General features: G+C 34.8%; 2 protein-coding genes across 2 annotated transcripts; one reads left to right on the forward strand and one right to left on the reverse strand.

Annotated features, from left to right (window-relative positions):
- Window positions 1-1,532: 1,532 nt before the first annotated feature.
- Window positions 1,533-4,176, reverse strand: LOC149492277 (5'-adenylylsulfate reductase 1, chloroplastic-like). Its single transcript, XM_089716096.1, has 4 exons — window positions 3,991-4,176; window positions 3,752-3,895; window positions 3,525-3,651; window positions 1,533-3,056 (listed from the first exon to the last, which is right to left on the reverse strand). Exons 1-4 carry the CDS (start codon window positions 4,079-4,081, stop codon window positions 2,030-2,032), a joined length of 1,389 nt encoding a protein of 462 aa, XP_089572222.1. The 5' UTR covers window positions 4,082-4,176; the 3' UTR covers window positions 1,533-2,029.
- Window positions 4,177-6,524: 2,348 nt separating this feature from the next.
- On the forward strand, window positions 6,525-9,323 carry GLX1 (glyoxalase/bleomycin resistance protein/dioxygenase superfamily protein). Its single transcript, XM_089716098.1, has 9 exons — window positions 6,525-6,683; window positions 6,784-6,906; window positions 7,011-7,135; window positions 7,858-7,922; window positions 8,019-8,231; window positions 8,364-8,411; window positions 8,509-8,616; window positions 8,724-8,876; window positions 9,081-9,323. Exons 2-9 carry the CDS (start codon window positions 6,800-6,802, stop codon window positions 9,123-9,125), a joined length of 864 nt encoding a protein of 287 aa, XP_089572224.1. The 5' UTR covers window positions 6,525-6,683; window positions 6,784-6,799; the 3' UTR covers window positions 9,126-9,323.
- Window positions 9,324-9,988: the final 665 nt, after the last annotated feature.

Here is a 9,988-nt window from a genome sequence, read left to right on the forward strand (position 1 = left end):
ACATTTGCCGATATCACCAACCATTCAAACTAGTTGTTTTTCAATTGAAACCATCACTGTAAATGTCTTTCAGGACTTGGTACTCCTGTCTTCCATCAATCTGCAAGGAGCAACATCACATCATTTGCATAAAAAGCTTATGAGTTTAAATTGGCAAAACAAGATTGTTGAAGTTCTAAGTTGTAGTGAGAATGGAAAATAGAAACTATAAGAAATTTTAAAACAGTGGCGGCCAAAAGAATGCATAAAAGGCAACCATACAAACAGTGAAACATCAGTGTATCAAACAAAATAGACAGAGTACCATAATCAGCAGATTTGTCACGAGCACAACAGAGAAACCCATTCACATGTGGGTCACCCACCAGCCTGCATTTTCTTTTTTATATATGTATAGGACTCGATATTCTCTGGTATATTAATATTCCCCAAAAGCAAAAAACCCATCAAAAATTTTTAGCTCACCGATCACCATCATTTTGTATTCATGCTTTTATGATGATACTATATTTTGTAGAAGCATAATTATGATCTCCTTAATTTCAAAGGTCTTAACTTTCAGGAAAGGAGAAAGATTTTAAAAAGTTGGTTTTTTTTTTCTTTTAATGTTTGTGATTAGAATGTAAATTGTTCAACCACCAAAGGACTGCATGTATATAAATATAAAGAACTTCAATAAAAGGAAGAAGTGTGGATTGATTACACATTTAGTACTCATGGGTAAAGTAATCGTTCTGATCGATTAAGACAAAAAAAAAAGATGCTTTTTACCCTGTAAAAAAACATGAGAATCTTAAAAATTTGTAAATTGGAATCCTAGGAGAAGAGCTCATTTTTGTTTTTTTAATTTTTTTTTTTTTCTCCTGGATTCAGATGGTAATGGAAAATGGAAAGGCCATAATGTAGCTCAAGCTCCTATCTGACCCACAAAAAATGAAACATTAGATGATGGGGTTGGGAGAAAGGTTTTGGATTCTAAGTAAAAGCATACAAAGTCTAGCCTTGCAAATAGTTCAAGTCACATTTTACCTTTACTTTTTCACATTTAGGATTCTCTTTAATAAGAATACATAGATTAGAATTAATCTTACCATTCTAAAATTTCTAATATTTGCGTTGTGAAATGAAATATAAGATTATAAAATGATTTTTAACCACCCTATAAACTGTTGCTCAAGTACCCATAAACCCAAACTTGTTTAGGGCAGGCAGTCAATTATAATCTTATTTTCTCATTGGACAGACAAAGTGAAATGTGTTTTAAAAGCATGTCTTTCTGGAGTCAACTATAATATAAACAGCATGCAATTCCTACAAAGTGGAAATAAGAATCCAAAGAGTGCTGATTCCCCTTGTTTGAATCACATCTTGAATGATAGCACCAAAAAGAAAAAGAAAGAAAAGTAAACAAAGTTTCATAAAATATGATTAACAAAGTAAAAAGAAAAATAGTTTTTACTATACTTTAATGAAGTCTCCCTAATCATATTATTAGCTTTTGTACTTGTAAATTGTAATGCTAAGATTCAGAATGCCATACAAGGAGGTCTCCAAAGTTCTAATATAAAAAATTCGGACAAAATTGATACAATATATAGCTCTACTTTCCATTTCCAAGTACATCAGCAAACAATCTCAGCCAAAATCAATTTCTGGCCTGAAACAGACTCTTTCCTTCCCTTCTTTCTTTCTTTCCATTTTTTTTATTTTTTATATTTTTCTTTTGTGAGGGGGGAAACGAAACAGACTCTTATACAAGGAAAATAGGGGGGTGAAGAAAAGTATAAACTAACAGTATACAAAAGACAAAGTTATACTATGTTGCCACGGCTGCCAGTTCTGGAAGAAGCAAAAACAACTAAGTTTAGCTTGTGGTTGAGGCTGGCAGCCGCCTCTATTATTCCAAATGTCATTGGGAGTTCACCTTTGATTCAATGAACGGCTTTAATTCATGAGGATGAAAGAAAAGCTCCGACTTTTATGCTCAAGTGATTCAAACACATGTTTCTCAAATTATCTTTCATTGCAATCAACGGAGAGCATTCACGAAGGTTAACAAGGAATCTACATCCCTTTTCTCTGAGGGGTACTTGATTGGCCTAGAAGAATGTTTGGGGAATAAAAGGATAGTAGGAAAGCTTCCAAGCTGTAATTTTTTTCTTGCAAACTCCTTCTGATCACCATCTGCCCTGAATTTTCCCACCTTCACTCCACTCCCTGCCAACTTGTCTGCCAATTCAAGATAGGATTGTTCCATCCCCTGGCAAAATTTGCACCATGGAGCGTAAAGAACAACAATCCACGGTTCCTTTCTGTTCTCCAATTTTAACAGATTCTCTATTCCAGTCCTGTTCAAGTCGACCAAATTTTGCGAATTGAAAATATCAGAAAATGTGGTGGCTTTATTTCCATTGCCATTAAGTTGGTCTGCATCATCCTGTTTTAGATTTCCTTTGTGAAGGCCACACTCCTTAGCCTTCGCATCCTCCCACCACCATCTTCCTTCTCTCTCATGTTGGCCTGGAAGAACCGGCCTTGTGCAAGGCTCACAACCTATTGAGACATACCCTTGTGAATGCAAAGAATTCACAGGCACTTCCATGGTTCGAAGGAAGTTCCATATGTCTCGGCCATCCACATTTGCCACTGGGTTCCACTTGATCAGACTGCCAACACCACCATCCATTCCCTCAAAAACTGGGTCCACCTGAACAACAGGAACTTCAGACCGAGTTCCAGGAGACTGATCTTTTCTTTGGCCAGTGATCCAGGCACGAAGCCCCTTGAGAGCCCTCCTCAAGGGTCTCACCTTTCTCACACGGCAGCACTCCTGGTGCCCATCCTCATAGAAAGAGAACAGACCCTTGCTTCTCACCAATCCCTGAACTTCAACTGCGTCAGGAAACATGTACTCGATGTGGATGCCATAGCGCTTCTCAACTGTGTCAAAGAACCTATAAGTTTCTGCATTCAACCTCCCTGTATCAAGGCTGAATACTCTAAAGGGTCTTCCTGTCAGCTTTGCATACTCAATCAAAGCAACATCTTCAGCACCACTGCAAAATGATGAATAATCGTTCAGATAACATTTAATGTTAATATTACTTAGAAAATTACATCCAATTTCAGATTAGTTTCTCATTTGATTGAATATGCACATATGAATGCCTTCAAATGATTACCTTTTCAGTCTATTTAATTTTTACATCTTGAAAATTTACCAAGGTAAATCATATCATATTCATATCCACAGAGGCCCAATATATCAATTCAAATGAAAACTCTTATGAAATGTAAAAGCGTAAAGGAACATTCTTTATAGTATAGTGGCATATTTCAAATTATCATCCCAATTTGGGCACTTAGCAAAAATGACAATTGCAGGGATCCACCATGTGCAAGAAATATTCATCACAGATTTCACAGTAAACCACATTCTAATATTTAAAATCTCACAACTACAACTAATGAGTAAAAGATTTTACATTTTCAAGGTAAAAGTCGATCATAGCCAAATTGTTTACCTGAAAGCAATAGCAATATCATTGCCGAACTTCTCAAGCGCTTTGTCCATAATCTCCAGAGGAGAAGAAGTCTCGAGATCCTTGGCCAACAGCTCATAGTCCTCCACCTCTACTTTCTCTGCCACCTCTGGAAATTCGAGCAAAAATTTTAACAATAAATTTAGAAGCATTTCATTTGTCTCCAACTAAGAACCTAATTAACCGTGCTCAAAAGAAATAAAACTCACCAGGCTCAGCTACAGTCGCTGCGAGAGGGACAATCGAGTCGTTTCGTTTGGACTCTGCATTTACAGGCTTCGCAGCGCAACGCCGTTGAGAGATATTTACAGCCGACAGTCGATCCAACAACCGGAAGGAACCGATTTGTGAAACTGAAGATCAAAAGCACGAGCTCATAATTAACAAAATATTCAAAGCGAAAAACAATAAAAAAAAAAAGTGCAGTATAATTCAGAAAAAAACATACCTTTAAGCTCAGAAGGAGGAGTTGAGCGCGAAAAATTGGTAGCAGAAATTGCAGCTGCCGAAGAAGAAGAAGAGGCGACACTGAAAGCCATTGATTTTAATTTCTCCTTAAAACTAAAAATTAATTTAGATTTCTACTGCTAATTCTTGCCTCTTTTATGGCTGTTGTATTTGTATCATGCAAGTACGGTGATGGAGAAGATTAAATAAAGACCGTGGTGGACGTGCTCCACTAGGTTCATTGAACCTGGACGCTTTTTCGACTCGTAGAATCCCGAACGTTATGTGCTTGCGTGGCAGGTGATGATTGGTTGGACTGCCCTTTCTGGACTCATTGCTGTCGTCACATATTGGACCGAAATAAAAGAGACGTGGTGAGAAAATAAACTTACAGCCTGCCCCTTCAATTTCTCTAATTTTCTCTTTTTCTTTTTTATTTTTAAACTAAATAAATAATTGTAATTAACGAAATTATGCTGGCGTGCCAGGACTTGGGGCTGAGAGCGAAGCAAGTAGGGTCCAGCCTCCAGCGTGGCGTTTTATGAAATTGAGATATGGGATTAGATTAGCCATTTACGACTTCCATCTAAATTGTGAAGCTGGAAAATGGATATCCAACTCATGGTTGTAACGATTCAATTCTTTTAAGCCTCACAACTCACTCTTAGGTAATTATTTTTATGATTTATCCAATAAAACAATCATAAAAAAGACATTCATACAGTTTTTTTTATTTTTGAAATTATTATTATTTTATTCTTATAAATACTAAGATTAACCATTTAATTAATCTGAATAGGGTAGTTTAGATGCAAATGCTTCCATGACCGAGGTTAATATTTTTTTTTTAAAGGTAATTTATATACTTTATAATTAAGTTGGAAAAATTAAATTGTCACCTCAGCACTTTTCAATTGACAAAGCAGAACCAATGGATGTTGCCTCTTGGCGTTGGAGGGAGTCAAAGACTCAAAAGGAAGGGATGCAATTTGCATTAAGTAATTGAATAAATGGGACCATCTTTATTCTTTAGTGATTGAACATTATGCACAATAACGACTAGATGCAATTTGCAAGTGTATGCTGCTTTCTTGTTTAATATGGAAAGGTAACCTTACCCAATATTATATTATTTGATTTGGAATAATCTGTCTCCTTGACCGTTTTTTTTTTATTTCTTTTGCACGATGATGGGATCGCCGGCGCCGGCGCCGGGCCCTTTTCATCCAATTTTGAAATTTTTGTAATTGCAGTTTTGTCTTGATGCTAATTATGTCCGCATGCGATAACATTTTATTAGGAATAAATTACATTAACTTTTCAAATAAAAAATTACAGACAGTTAATCAATAAATAAAGACATTGTAATTTTATATATGTATATAAAACAAACAAGCCAACTAGATCAAACTGTCCACTGTTGGCCTGGGCCTCGACAACTGACGGGCCGAAACGGCTGCCCTTTGGGATGTAGGCCCATTAGAGTTTAACGAAACAAAGCAATCACCACCAAGCCCAAATAAAGCAAGTGTTAGTTATTTACTTATTTTAGCTTCATGAAATACAATTAAGTATTTTACAGTCTTAAATACGAAATAAAATCTGTTGAAAGGATCTCTTAAATTTATGAAATATATTAGAATTCATAAAACAAAATTTTTTTTATTCCATAAATTTAAACCATAATAAAATTATTGAATTATATTAAAATAAAGTTTAAAAAAAATCACATCCTGTCCAGTTATTATTGGATTCCATATATAGATTGAACTAAACCTACCCCAAAAGAATAAAAAAAAAAAAATGTCACTTCGTTTTCTTTCTGAAGCATTCCAAGCACGACACAACCAATGGGTCTTGCAAATGGAAAACGTCTTTTAGCTTGTGACCACTGCTTTTACCAGCAATAGACCCTTCATCACTAAAGGCATGTTTGTGGAGATGGAAAATGAAGGGAAGGAAAGAAATGTCGGTGGAAAGTGCACCTTGTCACTCCCTCCATTCACAAATGACTCTCCCGTTTGTAAAAGTATCATATAACATTACATTTATGGATTTTAAGAAAATAATATATTTATTTTTTTCATTTTTATCAATTTCAAATGACGAAAATTAATTATTATAATTTTTCAAAATTTCTCTCTTTATTTTAAATTATAAATACAGTTAATTTATGCAATAATTTATTATGATTATTATTAGTGTACGAAAGAGTAATATTATAATGTATTTAGTCAATATTATAACACAAATACATTTTTCACCTCCCAAGTATACCTTAAATTCTGAAGTGATGGCACGTGGAAAAAACAAAAGCAAAATTAATTAAAATCTGTAGAATTAAAAAAAAAAATGACGTGGGCCGTTTATATACTTCCACGCTACTCAAAAAGTTTTCATTTTGGTCTGGTCCTATGTGTGTGACCTGCGGACATACAAACCAAAGGTCAAACGACCAGTGACCTAAATAAATCACCTCCATATAGTAATCCAAGAAAAAACTATGCCTAACAGAAAAATCCGATAATAAAGTTTTAGCTATTGGATGATTAAATTGTCAAGGTGACTGCTCGGTCACGCTAGAATATCTCAACCACCTAGGGATAATAAATTACTATATAGTATCTAGTTTAGGTGCGGAACAGGTATCATTTCTGGATAGTGCGTCTAACTTGTCTTCACTGTCTGTTACTGGTAACCTCTCAGTCTCAATTCCTCAAGTTAGGGTTTTTTTATCTTAATTAATCAGAAATGCTTTCGATCATGTTTTTTATGGATGTATTTTTGAAAGCAGTTCGCTAGTGTTGACAATGGCTGAGGCTGCTTCAAATGCTGAGCTCCTGGAATGGCCAAAGAAGGATAAGCGCCGACTTCTCCATGTCGTGTATCGTGTTGGTGATCTTGAGCGCACCATCAAGTATGATCCTGTGAAAAATAAGTTCTTTTGGCAACCATGGAGAATTTTTTTAATTTATTATTGATTTTTCGTTTAAGAAAAAATTATAATGTTTGATTTGGTAGGTTTTATACTGAATGTTTTGGGATGAAGCTGTTGAGGCAAAGAGATATTCCAGAGGAGAAGTACTCAAATGCCTTTCTTGGTTTTGGACCTGAACAAACTAATTTTGTTGTGGAGTTGACTTACAGTATGATATTCTCTCTTTTGTTATGCTTTTCATCTATTCAAACCGTTTAGTAGTTGAAATTGTCTGTTTGGATGGGGCAGCAGAAGGATAATCAATGGAAGGACAAGGGAGGATCAAGAGGGTTACAATAATTAAAAAAAAAAAAAATTGTTTGGAAGAGGTGAATTAATGGAAAGTTAAACGGAGGTAACCTAAGAATATTACATTTGGGAAGAGGAGAAGGAAGATATAAATTAATTTAAAGCTCTCACTTACCCGTACCCTTCATTGACTTCTCTCTAAACTGGGTTACATAAAATTACTTGCCCCTCGACATAGTCCACCCAAATAGTCTGCCATTACTCTCTGGGCTCTATAGTTCTGGATTATCTTATTGGAGACTGATAGAGAAATTAGCCATGTTCTTAAATTAGAAAGTAAAAGCTGATATTGTTAAGGTATATGTGTACATAAGATTCAGAGTCTTCAATAAGTTATTGAAGGAGTAGGATATTTTTTCAGCCAAAGAGTGAAAAGTTGCTGATACTAACATAGTGAACGCAAAATTCAGTCATAAGTGCATACTTATTAACAGATTTTTGCCTTAGGACATCAACTAAGTAGTGGAGAGTCTGGGAGATAGTTAGGTGAGTCATCTAAGGAACATGGTTGAACAAGTTCTTAATTTCTTTACATATGCAGCATACTAGCATCTGGGAATTTACTAGGTTGCTGAATTGCAGATTATGGAGTAACTAAATATGATATTGGAGATGGCTTTGGGCATTTTGCGATTGCAACTCAGGATGTAAGTATCATTCTTTTTAAGAGTCTGACAATTTAAAAAAAATTTTTTTTTTTGGGGTCCTGAAAATGAACCATGCATCATTCATTTCATTTGCAGGTTTACAAGTTGGTCGAAGACATCCGTGCCAAGGGTGGCGAGATCACTAGAGAGCCTGGTCCAGTCAAGGGCGGAACAACTGTCATTGCCTTTGTGAAGGATCCGGATGGTTATACTTTTGAACTCATTCAAAGAGGACCGACTCCTGAGCCTCTGTGCCAAGTAATGCTTCGTGTTGGTGATCTAGATCGCTCTATCAAGTTCTATGAAAAGGTCGTTTCAATTTGTCGACAGATTGTATATTCAAATCGCATGTGAATCAAAGCACAAAGTTTGTTTTTAGGCTTGCGTACTATCCAGTAACATGATCTTTGATGTGGCTGTTCTTGGTTTTTCCTTCTGCAGGCCTTAGGCATGAAGTTATTGAGGAAGGTTGATAATCCTCAGTACAAGGTATGTTATTTTATTACTGATTGTGTTTGCTCTTTAGAAACTTCTCTGTTAAGACAAAATTTTGGAGTCCCCTCATGTTGTTGCATGTATTTTGCAGTATACATTGGCAATGGTGGGATATGCTGATGAGTATGAGACAACTGTTCTGGAGTTGACTTACAACTATGGTGTGACTGAATATAGCAAGGGAAATGCATATGCACAGGTTAGTTGAATACTCTTTCTGCTCTATTGGAACCCCCTGCCAAATTTTGTCCCAATGTGCATCCTTTTCTTTTGATGTTTTCTTGTCTGATATGGTATCCACTACAGGTTGCAATTGGCACTGATGATGTCTATAAAAGTGCTGAAGTTGTCAACTTGGTTATACAAGAGGTTGGTGGAAAAATAACTCGACAGCCCGGACCAATTCCTGGAATTAACACCAAAATTACTTCTTTTCTTGATCCAGATGGCTGGAAAACAGTAAGTTTCCTCTTATAGCTCCTTTGTTCCAAGTATGGTTTTGGTAGAATTTGTCCAGGGGACACGTTTTTGACAAGGTGACTGAAATTTGCTACAATAAACTATAATGGCCTTAATTTTGAATTCTATACTATAAAACCACATTTGTGGTATCATCTTTATTTATTGGTGAGCTCATGATATCATTCTGGATCATATCTGTAGGTCCTTGTTGACAATGAAGACTTTCTCAAGGAACTTCAGGGGTAATTGCTTATTTGAAGAGGGTCATGGCTATCGCTGCCTACCTTTGTGCTAGTATTTTATGAATAAGCCTATTTGTATGAGAAGTAGCTAGTAATCCTTTTCGGTTTGGCTGTGAGCTTTGTGAGAAGAACTAGCTGAGTTTGTATGGGGGAGATGTTTTAACTATCTATCAATAGGTATAATGGCTATGTTTGGCATTAATTCTACCAGTCCATTTTGTTGTTTTCTTAAATATGGCGTCCGTTGACAGTATCACTCTAATGAATTAGTGGGGAACTCATTTTAAAATAGTAAGTTAGGAAATTAAAAGTTCCTTTAGGGCGCCGAGGAAAATAAGTCAATAGAAAATATTTTTCTAATTAAATGAAAATTAAGTCATTTTTCTAAAGAAAATAACTTTTTATTTTTTGAGAAAGTAAAATATTTTCTGGATTATTGACAAATTTTATAAATTTATATTTTTAATTTATTAATCAGTCATATCACCGATCACTGTTACCACCGACTCGCTGCTTTTATAATTTATATATTTTTTTTTATATTTAATAATAAGATTTTTAAATTATAAAATTTTTGTTATTATTAATATTTTTAACTAATTTTCAATATTACAATCAAATAACAAAAAATAATCATGAAAATATTTTTCAAAACAAATGGAGATTTAAATTAATAGAATTTAAAAATTCTATACGTTTCTTAGATTTGTTTTTTATTATTTTGTTAAGAAAAAATAGGTCACAGTATATGGAAAAGGTAGAATCTTGGTTTTATTTATTAAACAATGGAACTATAAAACTTCTTGAATTTCAAGATAGAAAAAATCATAGCTTTCTCGGCTCGTCAATTCAAGTGACGTGACAGTA

Source organism: Jatropha curcas, chromosome 11 (assembly GCF_041381405.1).
Source record: "Jatropha curcas cultivar XTBG-Jc1 chromosome 11, XTBG_Jcur_1.0, whole genome shotgun sequence".
NCBI classification, from domain to species: domain Eukaryota; kingdom Viridiplantae; phylum Streptophyta; class Magnoliopsida; order Malpighiales; family Euphorbiaceae; genus Jatropha; species Jatropha curcas.